Source organism: Rhineura floridana, chromosome 5, assembly GCF_030035675.1.
Source record: "Rhineura floridana isolate rRhiFlo1 chromosome 5, rRhiFlo1.hap2, whole genome shotgun sequence".
NCBI classification, from domain to species: domain Eukaryota; kingdom Metazoa; phylum Chordata; class Lepidosauria; order Squamata; family Rhineuridae; genus Rhineura; species Rhineura floridana.
In genome coordinates this window covers 156,041,294-156,056,587 of record NC_084484.1, presented here as the reverse complement: position 1 = coordinate 156,056,587, position 15,294 = coordinate 156,041,294, and the positions used below count along the sequence as shown (strand labels likewise).

Sequence of the window (15,294 nt, the reverse complement as noted above, 5' to 3'; positions counted from 1 at the left end):
CAATCAGAAGGAACAAATCATTAACACTGAAAGCTTGTTGCAAGATGGTCTTCACCATCTTCCACCAGCTGGAAAGGGACTAGGCTAACATCCCATAGGTGGGAGTTTAGTTTGTGTGCTGCAGCTGTATCCATCAGCTGTATTTCAGACTGTAATAGGATGCGAAATAGACCTGAAGATCTCAAACCTTTCCTAACAATGGAACTATGGGTGTACAAGTCTCAACAGATAGAAACTACTGCCTTCTGTGGCCAAGTTTTCACATAATGCTAAACCATGGCTTCTTTAACAAACAATGTGTTAATCACAAGTTGTCCCACAGATGATGAAAGAAATCATGGCTTGTTTCTCCAGAGTTTGGTTTCTTTTCCAGCAGCTCTTACCTTTGTAGTGTGGAGAGCATCTGGGATGAGGTGCCCAAACAAACCATGGTTAAGGAAGAGTTCACATGTAATGCCAAGCCATAGTTAAAACCATGGTTCATAAGCCAACAACAAACAACAAATGGCTTCAGACAGTCATATATGTTGGTAGTAAACAAACCATAGTTAAGCTGCTTGGCAGAATTCCCACAAAATTATTGGCCATGGCTTAATAAAGCATAGTTTAGTAAATCATGTTTTATTGTTATGTACAAAAGAAGCCTTAATTTATGGGCTTTTAAAAGAGCTGTTAGCCTTGAGAAACTCTCTTTCCTTCAGTACGGAATGATTGAAAGTAATTTTTTTCAAGAGCAGTGAAAAGCCTCAAGCAATATTCCAGTAAGTGGAATAACTCCTTTTCTTTATCCATATTGTAATAATTATTTATTGGCATCTTAATCTAGAGCAATTAGTTTAGAGTGAATTTTATTGTTCATAAAGATGTTACACCTACAGGATGATAAAATCTGATGAGTTTTCCACACTATTGTGGTTAGAACCAAAGCAAAACATTGTGATGAATTACATCTTATTTGCAGGAGTTAGTATCGACATAGAGGTTAAAGCATACACATTAAATATCTCATAACAATTTTAAAATTAAAACACAAAACAAGACAAAGATTGCACAGTAATAATTGTAAAATGGATCCTAAATTATTGTGCAGCTGAACGGTGTGTATAATTTTTAAATTCCAAGTTGTTCAGGAGTGAAGACTGGGGTGCCTTGAATGTCTTGTAGGTTTGTCTACTGGCTCCTGCTCTCAAGGCTTTAACAGCAGTTTGACACATAGACATAATAATAAATAATGCGAAACTTATGCTGTGAAAACCTTCATTTCCTGATTTCTTCATATCAATGTGGTCAAAAGTCAGGCCATTTGGCAATTCTTGACTTTCCTTTTATAAATATTATTTGCTTTCTATTCTTTTTAAATCATGGGTAAATAGAAATGAGGCTGCTGGCACAATCAAATCACAGATTTGGACCCTCCCAATGCATTCAGGGGGGAGTGGGATTTTGTCCAGTGGCCATGTCCTCAGATTCACCCACTGTCCATGCCCCATGGCGGCCGCACATCACAGCACACATTGTTTGTACCGATGTAAGGCGTCTCTGTGCTACTGGGAACCTTGACCTATCAGCTGTATGCACATTGGCCCCCTTTCACACTAATGCTTAACATGCAGCCCAAGGGCTATAGCTAGCATGTACAATCCTGCTCACTCCTCCTACATTCAATGAACACATTGCAGGGGTGGGTTCTCATGTTTTCAAATCTGTGAACATGAATGCAAAGTATACCTGTTTCACAGTCTAAGCCATGATATTTCTGTAATGAAAAAATATTTTGTTCTTTAGGTAAATCATTTATTTTACACAAGAATTTTCACAAGCGCTCCTCAGAATGCAGTAATCCACAATTCTATGTACACTGTTAATATATTTTTTTAAATCCTTCACCAAAACCATTAATTGTCTTCTCTATTATTCAGAATCCATAAAGAATGTTTCAAAGTCCTGATCCAAGTCTGAAACAAGGGCATCCACAAAGTCTTCCATTGATGGGCGCTTCTGAAGCATACCTAGGGAAAAGAACACAAGGAAGCTGGTCAGGCAGAATGAATTTCACAAGCATGACAGCTGCTGACAGGCAGCCCTAAACTGGAAGTAATTTGTGTCACACTGAACCACTCCAATATGGCTGTCAAGGGCCTCTGCCAAGAAGCATGGAATCTTGGTTTAAAAATGCCATGTGATCAATCAGCACTTCACCACTCTCCCAAGTATGAAAAAAAGAAAATAACAATTTATCTATTGGGAAAGTTCCACTTCTCTCCACTTTTTAAAGAAAGGATTTTTTAACAACAAAAATCATGAAGCTAGAAATAAACCCCAGAAAAATTAAGCATCTTGCATAACATATGCCATGTGGCTTATTACTATCATTTCTATTTCAACTTCTCTCCATCTATGAGAAACCTCAACCATAAACCTTTGCCCTCTGAAGACTCCTAGAAAACTACTCTCATCTTAGGACCAATATCCACTTTTAAAACAAATTATTAAGTAGCTAATGCATATTAAAATAAAAAGTGTCCTGTCAAATATGAAGGGTGCACATATGTTGGGCACATGGAACTATATATTGGAACCACTAAATTCCAACTATATATTGGAGCATTTTTGTATTGTCCTGGGTCTACTAATATCAACTCCAGGAAATGAGTTTTAGACCCTTCAGAAGCCCACTGTGAATTATTTGCAAGGCACTTCGAGGGTAAAGTGGCTCGCTTCCATAGCAATCTTGTTATCCCATTTGCATCTACTGTAGCTCCCAGTGAGGTGTCCAGTCCAACATCTGCTGCAACGTTTTGGGATGACTTTCCGTTGATGTGGACTGATGTGGATAAGGTGTTTGCAATGAAGTAGCCAGCAACGTGTCCTCTCAATCCTTGCCCTTCTTGGCTTATTAAAGCTTGTTGAAGGGGTATGACTGAGTGATCCAGGGTGTGGTCAATGCATCTTTGCAAGACGGAGAGGTCCCAGTTACCGTGATGATAACCAGCTCTATTCCTCTGTAACATCTGAATCAGGAGAAGCCATGCAAGCCCTGGACCAGTGCCTGGACTCGGTGGTGGGCTGGATAAACTGACTCTGAATCCTATAAGCTGACTCTGAATCCTAGCAAGATGGAGGTGCTGTGAGTAGGTGGTTCCAGAGTTAAAACAATTGCCTGCTCTGGATGGGGTCATACTCTTTCAGAAAGAACAGATTCGTAGTTTGGGGGTGCTCCTGGATCCATCTTTGTCGCTAGAGGCCCAGGTGACCTCAGTGGCTATGAGAGCTTTTCCCAGCTTCAGCTGATAAGATAGCTATGGCCATTTCTGGAATGGGATAGCCTGACCACTTTATCCATGCATTAGTAACCTCCAGGCTGGATTCCTGTAATGTGCTCTATGTAGGGCTGCCCTTGAGGTTGGTGCAGAAGCTGCACCTGGTGCAAAATGCAGCAGAACAACTGCTCACTTGGGCAGGATATCGCCAACATGTCACCCCACTGCTGAAAAAAATGCCCTGGATGTTCATTAGCTGCCATGCCAAGTTCAAGGTGTACGAAGCCCTATACAGGCTTAGGACCAGGTTACCTGAAAGATCATCTCACCCCTTATATGCCCAGTCAATCACTGCGCTTTACAGGTGAGGGCTTCCTGCAGATACCATTTTATCAGGAGGTCCATTCTGCACAACAGAAGTGGACCTTTAGTGTTGTGGCACCTATCCTTTGGAATTCCCTTCTCCTTAAATATTAGGTGCCATCTGTGTTATCTTTTCAGCACCTAGTGAAGACCTTCCTCTTTCAACAAACCTTTTAAGTGGAGACCTTATTCCAGTCTGCGTCTGTTTTGGAATTGCTTTTAAAAGATTTTTATTTTTATTTTATTTTTCAGATGTTTTAAGAAGTTTTTAATGTTTGCCACCCTGGGCTGCTTCTGGGAGAAAGGGCAGGATAGAAATGTAATCAATAGCAATAACTACTACTACTACAATACATGTTGGAAAAACTGGAACCACTATTATATGTTGTGTATGGAGCTATTTATGAGCTGGTCCTCTAGCTCGGTACTATCTTACGGCTAGTATCAGCAGCTCTCAAAGGTGTTCAGACAAGGTTTTTTTCCAGCTCTGCTATAAAGATAATTTTAGCTGGAGATGCTGAGGATTCATTGAGAGCCCTTCTACATATAAAACATGTCATATTCCACTGAACCATACACTTACTTTTATAAGGACACACCCTTCACACATGACAGGTACTGCCACACTTGCCAGGGATGCACTTCTCTACACATGTCTGAAGTCAATTTTGTGTGTGTACAGGGAGTAAGTCTCTCAAGAACACATCTGACTAGGGGAAATTACTTTGGTACTAGGGGAACTATTGTAACACAGGAAGGCTGCTGTCATTCTAGTAGAGCTGGCCCAGAAACTAGCATGGTTTACCAAATGAACAATAGGGGAGTGCAAGTAAAATTAAGAAAATTAAGTACTCAGGCGGAAGAAAGAGACAAGTTCAGAGCTTTTCCAGAAAACAGATGGGTACTGATAAAGCAAAACTGCAACTTGCAAGTTGTCTTGCAAAACAAATTTTTGACTTCTGTCCCAGAGTGGGGGAAGAGAGGAAGTTTATGAATAAGAAAATAGTTTTTATCTATCCTAGTTTACTGAGAAGAACATTGGAAGAGAGCAAGGAGATCTTCTACAGCAGGGTGAATCTCAAGTGAAGCCAGTATTCCCAGGCCATGGCAAGGCTTTATCAAGCAGGATCCCCCGTTCCGCGCTGGGACTTACCGGCGAAGGGACGAGTTTTGCGGCCGCAGCCGAGCCGCCATCTGGGTGAGGGATGTGTGCACGCAGCGCGCTGGCGCGCTGACGTAGCACTTGGCGAGGGGGCGGGGCGGCAGACAGCCATTTAAGGCCGTACCACCAGCCGCCCACCCTCACTGCAAATTTTTGGCGGCATTTTCGAAACAGTCGGGAGGCCCTCCTGCATCGGTGGCGCGACGTGGCTCAGATCGCCCGCCGACGCACGCAGCTTCTTCAGGCCTACAGGCCAGGCCTTGGGCGGCAGGGCCGGGGCGAGGAGCAGTCGGCACGGCTCGATAGCTGAGTGGCGCGGCTGGGGCGCGGCGAAGAGCCCCTGGCTCCTAGGCCTCGGGAGGCCCTCCAGCTGCGGAGGAGCGGCCGGCAGGAGCTGGATCGCCCGCCGACGCACACGGCTTCTTCAGGCCTACAGGCCAGGCCTTGGGCGGCAGTGCCGGCGGCGAGGAGCGTTCGGCGTGGCTCGATCGCTGAGCGGCGCGGCTGGGGCGCGGCGAAGAGCCCCTGGCTCCTAGGCCTCGGGACGCCATCCAGCAGCGGAGGTGTGGCAGCAGCGGCCATCCAGGGGCCATCCAGCTGCAGAGGTGCGGCCTGCAGGAGGCATCGGCAGGCCAGCAGCGGAGGTGTGGCGGCAGCGGCCATCCAGCGGCGGAGAGAGCCCTAGGCCTCGGGAGGCCCTCCAGTGCAGCAAAGCAGCACGGCGGCGGCAGCACGGCCTAGTGGCGGCAGCGAAACTCAAGCGAGGCGGCCTTGTGGCTGCGTTCTTTTCTCTTAAATTACTATCCAGGGGACCCCTGTGGGAAGGTTCTCAGCCCTTCACCCACCCATAGCAAGGGAGCACACCACCCCATTGGTCGCTTAGCAGGTCCAGCGGGACGGTGAGGGTGCTGGGTCCCCCCATAGGTATCCCCAGGCTGACCACCTCTCATTGCTACAGAAGGCATCGTCCCCCTACATGCTAGCTCAGGATGCAACCCAAAAAAGGTCAAGGTGGGCCAAAAGGGAAGGGCCCCCAGGGCAGAGAGTAGACGCCCACCCCCTGCTGCGGAGGATGGGGTACAGGGGGCAGGCATACCATGGACCACTATACTGGCTAGGTTGGAAGCCCTGGAGAGGGGCCCTGCCCAGCCGGCAACTGGGAGAACAAAGGAACCACCCCCCAAGCGGCCCCAGGAGAAAGTGCAGCATCCAGCTGGCGGGGTTAACGCTGCGGCTATTACTTCTATCTTAGCGCAGCTGGACGCGCTAGAGGCAGGGCCTAGTGGGGCCGCAGCAAGAGCGCCCGGAGCAGAAGCAGGAACAGCGTTGTTTTCACATGCAGCCCCAGGACCACAGCCCATGCATGGGCCTTCAGCGGACAACATAGGGGGTGAGTCTCCCTGGGCGGCACAACAACAGGGGCAGCCCCAGTGGGGCTGGCCCCCGTGGGGGTTCCCATACTGGCCCTTTTCCCCACCAGCTGAAACCGAGCGGTATGGGCAAGCGGGGATCACCATGGGGGCGGGGCATGGTACACCACAACAGCTGCCTCCGCTAGGGGTGGCCTGTGAGCAGGTCTGGCAGTCCACTGCCGGAACAGGGATGGGAGTGGGGGCTCAGCCCTCCTGGTCGGTACCCCTCCAGCAGAGGACACTGACCCTCTGGGCTCAGTGAGGGAAGGGGCTATACCTTTCGGGGAGACATCAGCCCCACTGGGCTTTCACCTGCTGCCCGCTACAAAAGAAAAAATTTGGAAGGGGGAGTACGTCGACTTATTCTCACTTCTGTACAGGGAACCAGTGAGGAGGGAGAAGGATAAGGGCGAAGAGGCAGAACCTGACAAGCCCAAGAGGCGGCGCATTGAACGCACTTGGGCTAATTGGTTGCCTGCATTTCTGACATACATGGGGGTGGTGATGCAGAAACAGCCACAGAGGGGCCCTATTCTGATTAAATACCTCGATATTATATATCGGGGCTACTCTGAGTTCCAGGGGGCAGCATGGCTCGCCTACGACGAATCGTTTCGTATGAGGGCGGCCTTCAATACCTCCCTCCCCTGGGACAAGAAGGTTCCGACACGAGTGCGCAATATGCGGGGGCCCGCATTCCTGCGCTGCCTGCCCCAGGGGCCGCCCCTTCAGAGGTGGGACCAGGGACTCACCTGGCGCAAGGAGACTGGGAGCTGCTAGCGCAGCTCAAGGAAAGGGGCCCCAGTCCAGTTAAACTCTCCGAACTCCAGCGCTTGCTCTGCTGTTACTCCTGAGTCCAAGACACCCACTTTTTGCTACAGGGCTTTACAGAGGGTTTCCGGATTCCCTATTTGGGTCCCAGGCACCCCTTCATGTCCCGCAACCTAAAATCAGTGGCGGGCATGGAATCGGTCGTGGGGGAAAAAATTAGGAAGGAGGTCATGGCAGGCCGTGTGCTGGGCCCCTTTGCAGCACCACCCATCCCTTCACTCAGAGTTTCCCCGCTGGGCCTTGTTCCGAAGAAGGCACCAGGCGAATTTCGCCTTATACACCACCTGTCCTTTCCCCAGGGTGGGTCAGTAAATGACTTCATCCCATCAGACCTCTGCTCTGTCCGTTACACGTCATTTGACTGTGCGGTTCGTATGGTTAGGGACTGTGGGATGGCCGCCCTCATGGGAAAGTGTGACATCAAATCAGCCTTCTGTCTCCTCCCTGTGCACCCAGGGGATTTTGAGCTGCTAGGCTTTGCCTTCATGGGCAAATACTATGTGGATAGGGCATTGCCTATGGGCTGCTCCATCTCATGCTCGGTTTTTGAGCGCTTCAGTTCTTTCTTGGAGTGGGCAGTCAGGAGACGGGCAGGCCGGCAATCAGCGGTGCACTATTTGGACGACTTCCTGTTTGCGGGCCCTGCAGACTCCGGCGCCTGTCAGGCATTTATGGAGCAGTTCGCGGGGATGGCGGGGGAACTGGGTGTTCCCCTCACGGCTGAGAAAACTGAGGGCCCGTCCACTACCCTCACTTTCCTGGGCATAGAGATCGATACAGTGGCCCAATGCTGTAGGCTCCCGCGGGATAAGCTGGTGGCCCTTAAGGGGAAAATCTCAGAGGTGGTTGGGGCGAAGAAGGTGACATTGGCCACACTTCAACAGCTGGCAGGACATATGAACTTTGCATGCAGGGTGGTAGCACCCGGGCGCGCATTCTTGCGCCGCGTGTACGATGCCATGGCGGGCCTATCACGCCCCCACCATCACACACGTGTTAACAGCCGCTCTCCGGGAGGACCTGGCAGTTTGGTCCACCTTCCTGCGGGAATTCAATGGGGTCTCCTTATGGAGAAAGGATCGCCTGTTGGAAGCGGAGCTACAGGTGAGCTCCGACGCCTCAGGTTCCTGCGGTTTTGGGGTCATTTTCCATGACTCATGGTGTCATGGCAGCTGGCCACAGAATTGGGCGCAGGCTGGCCTAACCAGAGACCTGATCCTTCTGGAGTTCTTCCCCATTGTTGTGGCTGTACACCTTTGGCCAGACAAACTGGGCAATTCCTCAGTCCATTTTTGGTGCGACAACCTCCCCACGGTACATGTCATCAACACCCTGTCCTCTAGAAACCCCGATGTTATGCGTTTAGTTCGAGTGTTTGTGCTCCAATGTCTTCGCTATAATATACAGTTCCTTGCGCGCCATGTCCCGGGTATTGATAATAGCATTGCTGATGCTCTATCACGGAACCAGATGGAGAGATTTCACCAGCTGGCGCCGTGGGCAAGGGCTCAGCCGGACGTGGTACCCCCAGCGCTGTGGGAGATTGGAGGACCGAATCAGAACGGGCCATAAGCCTTTCTGTGGCACCCAGCACTTTGTCCAGCTACCAGGGGACAGGTAGGGACCTGGCAACCTTCAGGGAGTCCAGAGACTACACCCAGGAGTGGCCCATCCCCGTGGAGCATCTTATGGAGTTCTGCGTGGAAGGGAAGCGGAGGGGGCTTTCAGTCAGGACCATCAGAGGTAAGCTCTCAGGTCTATCCTTCCTAAGGAAAGCACGGGGCTTTCAGGACTACTCCGGTGACTTTAGGGTCCGCCGGATGCTGGAAGGGTGGTCCCGTGAGCGCCCGCACACACCTGATGCACGCTCCCCCTTTTCCCCAGAGCTACTGTTGGGTCTGCGGGGACAGTGGAGGGTGCTATGTTCTTCCCATTTTGAGGCACTGCTATACCATGCTGCGGCCCTCACCTTGTTCTTCGGGGCTTTCCGAATAGGGGAGGTGGTGGCAGGTTCTAAGACGGATTGCTCCCTCCGGGCCCTCCAGGTTTCTGATCTCAGCTGGGAGGCAGGGGGGGTCCGCCTGCGACTCAGGCAGTCAAAGACGGACCAACACCACAAGGGTCGCCTGATTGTGTTATCCCCATGCCAACAGGAGGAGCTCTGCCCGGTCAGGGCCCTACGCAATTTTCTGGCAGCCCGCGGGCTGCAGCCAGGGTACCTGTTCAGGCACAGGGACCTCCGGCCCCTTACCAAGTACCAATTTTGGTTGGTGGCAAAGACAGCACTCCAGCGGCTAGGTGTGGATGCCCGCAAGTTCAGGACACACTCCTTCCGAATAGGGGCAGCTTCCACCGCTGCTCACCTGGGTTTTTCCAAAGGGCAGCTGCAGGCAGTGGGCAGGTGGTCCTCGGATGCATATAAGATGTATGTTAGACCACTAACGGAGAGGCATGAGGCCAGCAGCTAACGGCGATGTTGTCGTTTTTGGCAGGCCGCTGGGAAAGATCGGAACAAGTGAGCATCCTCCTCTGTGGCCACAGCATGGTTTTCTGGGCAGGCCGCAGGGCGGCGAAGTCCCGCATTGGAACGCAGCTGGGGCTCAGTCAGTGGGCCTCAGTGCGGTGGCTGGGACGACGGGGGATGCGTTGGGACGGCCTCCTGCCTACCTTGTTCCGGTCGGCTGTGGACGGGGTAGTGCCCCAGGTGCTGGTCATCCACCTGGGAGGTAACGATTTGGGTCTATTGAGGGGCAAGGCCCTAATCGAACAGGCATGTAGTGACCTCCAGGCCATTGCGCTGCGCTGGCCGGGGGTGCACTTGGTATGGTCTGACATCCTGCCGCGCAGGATGTGGAATTGGGCTGATGACCCACGGGGAATGGACAGGGCTCGGAAAAAGGTAAATAGACAGATTCAGAGGGCCATCAAGGGCCTGGGGGGTTCTGTCATACACCACCCAGAGATCAAGCAAGATAGGCTGGAGTTGTTTAGGCCAGATGGCGTGCACTTGACTGACGGGGGCAATGACATCTTCCTAATGGACCTGCAGAGGGGTGTGCACCGGATTCTTATCGGGTGTGGGGCAAAGGGAGACTAAGCAGAGGCTTGTCCCCCTTTTGTGGCAAGGAAGCGCGGAGGAAAGGTTAAAAGGGAAAGGGCAGCTAGGTGACACCTTTAGGCACCTTTGGGGGTGATTGGCGGTCCGGGGGCCTGCAGCTCTGGGCTATACGGCCCGTGGGAGCAGAACACGGGCCGCTTTTGGGGCCAACGTGCCTCATCCGCTCGGAGTTTCACGGCTCCGGGGGGTGGTGATGCGGGTTGGACCCCCTACGCATCTTCAGGGTGTGGCCGGAGCTGGGGCCTGGCACAGGGCAGCCCCAGGCTCTGGCAAGGTTTGGTTGCCCTATAGCTGCAAGCAGGCTTCACCTGGATCAGCTGAATTCCCCCGCACTGGATTGTCCCTCTGCAGGTTCATTGGTTATAATTGACTCTGTTTTTAATAAAGTGGCCCATGATTTAACCCAATGAACGGTGTCTGTGTTTATTTCGGCAATAGGCCGCAATATCAGATGCAGGAAGAAAACATCCAGAGCAGGGCTTCCAGGAATCAGTTGAGAAGGGTAGGTAGGTGCCTGCCAGATTACTCTCAAGGGGCTGGCAAAGTCCACCAAAGGGATGCAGAGGTTGCCTAATCAGAATCTTCAAGAAAAGGAGAGTCTTGGACCCATAGAACCTCTCTCCAGCAAGGCTAAACATGGAGAGCACTCAGAATGGATAACAAACTATGAAGAACATACACATGAACAAGAGGAAAAGAATTAACAATGCTTGGTTCAGGGGTCCAAGACTGGTTATGAATTTTGAGGTAAAAAATGGGGATGACTGCATTTTTCTGAACAAAGGGGTTCAGAAAAAGGCTAATCCTAGGTGTGGGTGTGTTTCAGTGTTAACTGGAAGGTCATACAGTAACTCAGGGCTCTCAGTTGTCAGTAAGTGGTGTTGCACAAAAACTTTGGCATGACATGTCCAAGAACTTCTGAGGCTGATGTATAAAGGGCGAAGATATTCCCCTTTCTACACCAATAGAGAGGCAATTGGTCATACAAACAAACCTTGTCTTACAAAGGCCCCTGTTGCTAACTAACTGTAACAGATGAAATGGAGACAGAGAAAAATGGAGATGTGGGGACACAATGGAAATGACTGGGTGCTTTCAGGTAACACAAGGTGCATATATATTTTGTATGCAGATTCAAATAATGTGTGAATAGATTTTAGGGTGCTAATACTGCTGTTTCTTGCAGGAATAATATATAGCACTGCTCCTAAACAGATAGATAAACAGACAAACTGGATTACCAAATGCAACACAGAAGAGTAGCACCAACCCCAGGGCTAGGAAGTAACTCTTCTTTGAGATGTTTGCTGTTTAACTTCCTGCTTGGAAGCCTCCTTCACCACTCCATATACATGCACAGTTCTTTTTTCTGTCAGGTTTATTCAAATATTGTCCTGCTAATATTTAAAACACAAGCCTAGGAAGTAGTAGTTCTAACTCATGGAACACAAGGAAGACTCCACCTTTTTCAAATCTTGATGAGACTGGAGACAATATTTTGGTCTTTCTGTGCGTAAATTAAAGGGCAACATTTGTAGACTTACTTCTACACTTACATTGCAAAAAATAATCACCATTATCCAATGCAGTAAATTTAGTTGCCCAGTTTATACCAGAAAGCATTTTGTATGTGTGTACTGGGCTTTGGGGCTTTAAAGCGTCAATGATGATCGCATGTCTGTCTGTCTGCATGTACACACACACATATATGTATATATATATACACACACACACATATGGATGTATGTACGTATCTATGAGATCAATGGGAGAAGGAGAAAAGAATATACAGTCTATCATATAAATGTGTATTTTTCATGTTATTTTAAATGTTAGATTAGGAAATTTCCAATACTGTTTTGCACTGAACAAAGAAAACACTATGTAAACTTGGCTCTTCTTTGAAGTAAATCATTCTGTCTGAAATGCCAATATAAATATAACCTTGCTGTACCCTTGACTGGGGGACTACCTAGTACAATCACTTAATATTCTTACATACCTCAGACTATTTGGTTTCCATGGGAATAATAATAACTTGCTGCATTTAGGTAAACTGTAATCTTCCACTGAGCCTTTTAATAAGTTTCTACAAGAGCCAACTGGTTTGATTATGTATTTTTCCATGTACAGTAATAGCTCCCAAAAATAATCGAAAAAAGAAACACCCAATCAGGAAGAGAATGAGTCCAGATCTTGAGGCAATTCAAAGCAGTTGCTAGAAGAGTTTCTTGCTGGATCTCAGCACATCAAGATTGTAATTAAGCTTAAAATATGTATATTGCAAGTAACAACAAGAATGCCCGTAAAGAAAGCTGATGAGTAGCTCAAATAAAAAAAGCAGAATTAAAATGAAGTCAAATAATATATCATCATCAAAGGCAATATACGAAGCATTTTGAACACATGGCCATGCCTGTTACCTTTCCCTTCAGTAGAATAAAAAGGTTAATTTGGTTAAAAACATGGAACGCCTGTACAGACATTTACCTAACAGAGGAAGAATAATAAGGGAGCATGTGTTTTCCAAACAATAATATATGCAAAGAAAATCGGTGGGGAACCTATGGGATTTTTTTCCAGAAGCCAGGTGCCTGAATCAGCTTTACGGTAGCGATTATTCTTTGTAACACCTACACTTTTGATAATATTTTGTGGTCTCAAAAATAAGTTTATATTTGATACAGAGAGAATAATTTTGTAAAGTTTAGAAAGGCTAGTTCTGCCAACTGCCATTTTAGCACTTTTGTTCTCACATTATGACACTCCTCTTCTGCCTGAAACTATTGCCTGTCTGCCTTGTTTCTCTCCAGAAATAAAATCTGTCTAACAGAGCTTACCAACGCAAGCAGAAGTCTTGAGCTCTGTGATCGGGGGGGGGATGAATGAGAGGGAAATGTTTTTTAGATACATATATACATACATTCTCTCTCTCTCAGAATGTAATTATGATAGCACTCTTCAAGTGCATGAAAGGTTGTCACATAGAGGAGGGCCGGGATCTCTTCTCGATCGTCCCAGAGTGCAGGACACAGAATAATGGGCTCAAGTTGCAGGAAGCCAGATTTCGACTGGACATCAGGAAAAACTTCCTAAGTGTTAGAGCCATACGACAATGGAACCAATTACCTAGAGAGGTAGTGGGCTCTCCAACACTGGAGGCATTCAAGAGGAAGCTGGACAGCCATCTGTCGGGAATGCTTTGATTTGGATTCCTGCATTGAGCAGGGGGTTGGACTCGATGGCCTTGTAGGCCCCTTCCAACTCTACTATTCTATGATTTTAATTGATATAAGGCATATAAAAATAAAAAATCATATCAACTTCCAAAGGGTTACACAGCTTATTAGTTATTTACCATATGTCATATGATTCATATCAGTTATGAATTATCAACATGATTGTTTTATAATCAAACATTTGAACTGAATTATCCTCCTGTCCGATTTTGTTATATAACTTCTAACAATTCTTTAACTGTTTTCCCCCAATTTATCTCTAAACATAGTCTCATTCATTATTATCCTACTAATGTTTTCCAGTTCACTTAAATAAAGCAATTCTTATGTCCCCCTCCCACCAATTTTTAGCCACTAATATCTGGGCTGATGCTAACACAGTAGTAAACTTTGCTTTTAGATTATACTAGTCCATCCAATTTACCTAACAGGATCCATGGATAGTTTGCAATCAGTAATTTTCTCAATACTCATAATTACAGTAATGGAAACTGCCTTCAAGTCGATCCCGACTTATGGCGACCCTATGAATAGGGTTTTCATGGTAAGTGTTATATTCAGAGAGGGTTTACCATTGCCTCCCTCTGAGGCTGAGAGGCAGTGACTGGCCCAAGGTCACCCAGTGAGCTTCATGGCTGTGTGGGGATTTGAACCCTGGTCTCCCAGGTCGTAGTCCAACAACCACTACACCACACTGGCTCCCATAATTACAGTAACTCAATGTTTACAAATGTCTTAAAAGCCCACTAGATTTGTCTAAATTCCACAAGTTCTTGAGTGCATCTCCAGCATAATGCATTGAATTATTTTACAGTTATTGTTGTTATTATTAAGATTTACTAGTCACTTGATACCTTAGGGTCCCCAAGCGATTTACACAATCTTAAAACCAAACCAAATAAAACACTATAAAAAATAATAATCAACAAAACTATAGCAATAGCACCCACACGCAGCCAGAAAGTTTGGCAGCATTTAGAGAATTATAATTCTGACATATACAATACTCAAATCCAGGATGCATTTCTACATCTAGAGGGTGTTGCTGTCTTCATGAGAGGCGTACAGGGCCTTCATTGCTTCTGAATTGCTGCTTGCTTTCTTCTAGTGACTCCGAGTCTAGTTTGGAGACACTAGAAACATTTCTGCTGTCCTTTTGACTTGGCCCCTCTCTCGTAGTCAGATTTTTCACCTGTTCCCTCTAATTGCTATGACACAGAAGTCCTGCTACAGACTAGAAAACATGGAGCTTATCACCCTGCCTTGAAATTATTATTATTATTATTAGATTTATATCCCTTCCTTCCTCCCAGTAGGAGCCAAGGGTAGCGAACAAAAGCACTAAAAACACTAAAAAATCATAAAAACAAACTTTAAAGTATATTAAAACAAAACATCTTTAAAAACATCTTTTTAAAAAGCTTTAAAAACATATTAAAAATGCAATTCCAACACACATGCAGACTGGGATAAGGTCTCTACCTAAAAGGCTTGTTGAAATTGCCTCCAAAGTTTAGCTTTGACCTGCTCCGTCTTGGTTTCTGTGGGGTGGATGGAATAGCTGAGGGCACTTAAGTGGTTATCCACTGTAAAATACCACAACCTCCCCCCTTTTTTTTACCATAAATACGTATCTCCTTCCATTGCTTATCAGACATATTAGACATTTTCTCTATCTTATTTAATCACGGATAGCATAATATATCATTTTAACAACACTCCTTTTGGGGAATAACAGTTAAATAAATTCAAAAAAATATTAACTAAGGACCTCTACATATTGTTAGTCCTACTAATTGTGTTTAAACAACTCTTTATTAGTTAAAATGCACATGAATACCTTGTTGGTCTAGATTTAACAACCACATCCCTTTTCAAGAAGTCAAATATTCTGTCTACACAAATTATT

General features: G+C 47.1%; 1 protein-coding gene across 1 annotated transcript in view; it reads right to left on the bottom strand.

Moving 5' to 3' along the window:
- Nucleotides 1-655: 655 nt before the first annotated feature.
- Nucleotides 656-15,294, bottom strand: part of MIPEP (mitochondrial intermediate peptidase) — a 129,001-nt gene continuing 114,362 nt past the window's right edge. The window contains exon 19 of the mRNA XM_061628547.1: nucleotides 656-2,009. Within this exon, the coding sequence (XP_061484531.1) occupies nucleotides 1,912-2,009 (98 nt within the window). The 3' untranslated portion in view covers nucleotides 656-1,911. The remainder of the gene's footprint in view (nucleotides 2,010-15,294) is intronic.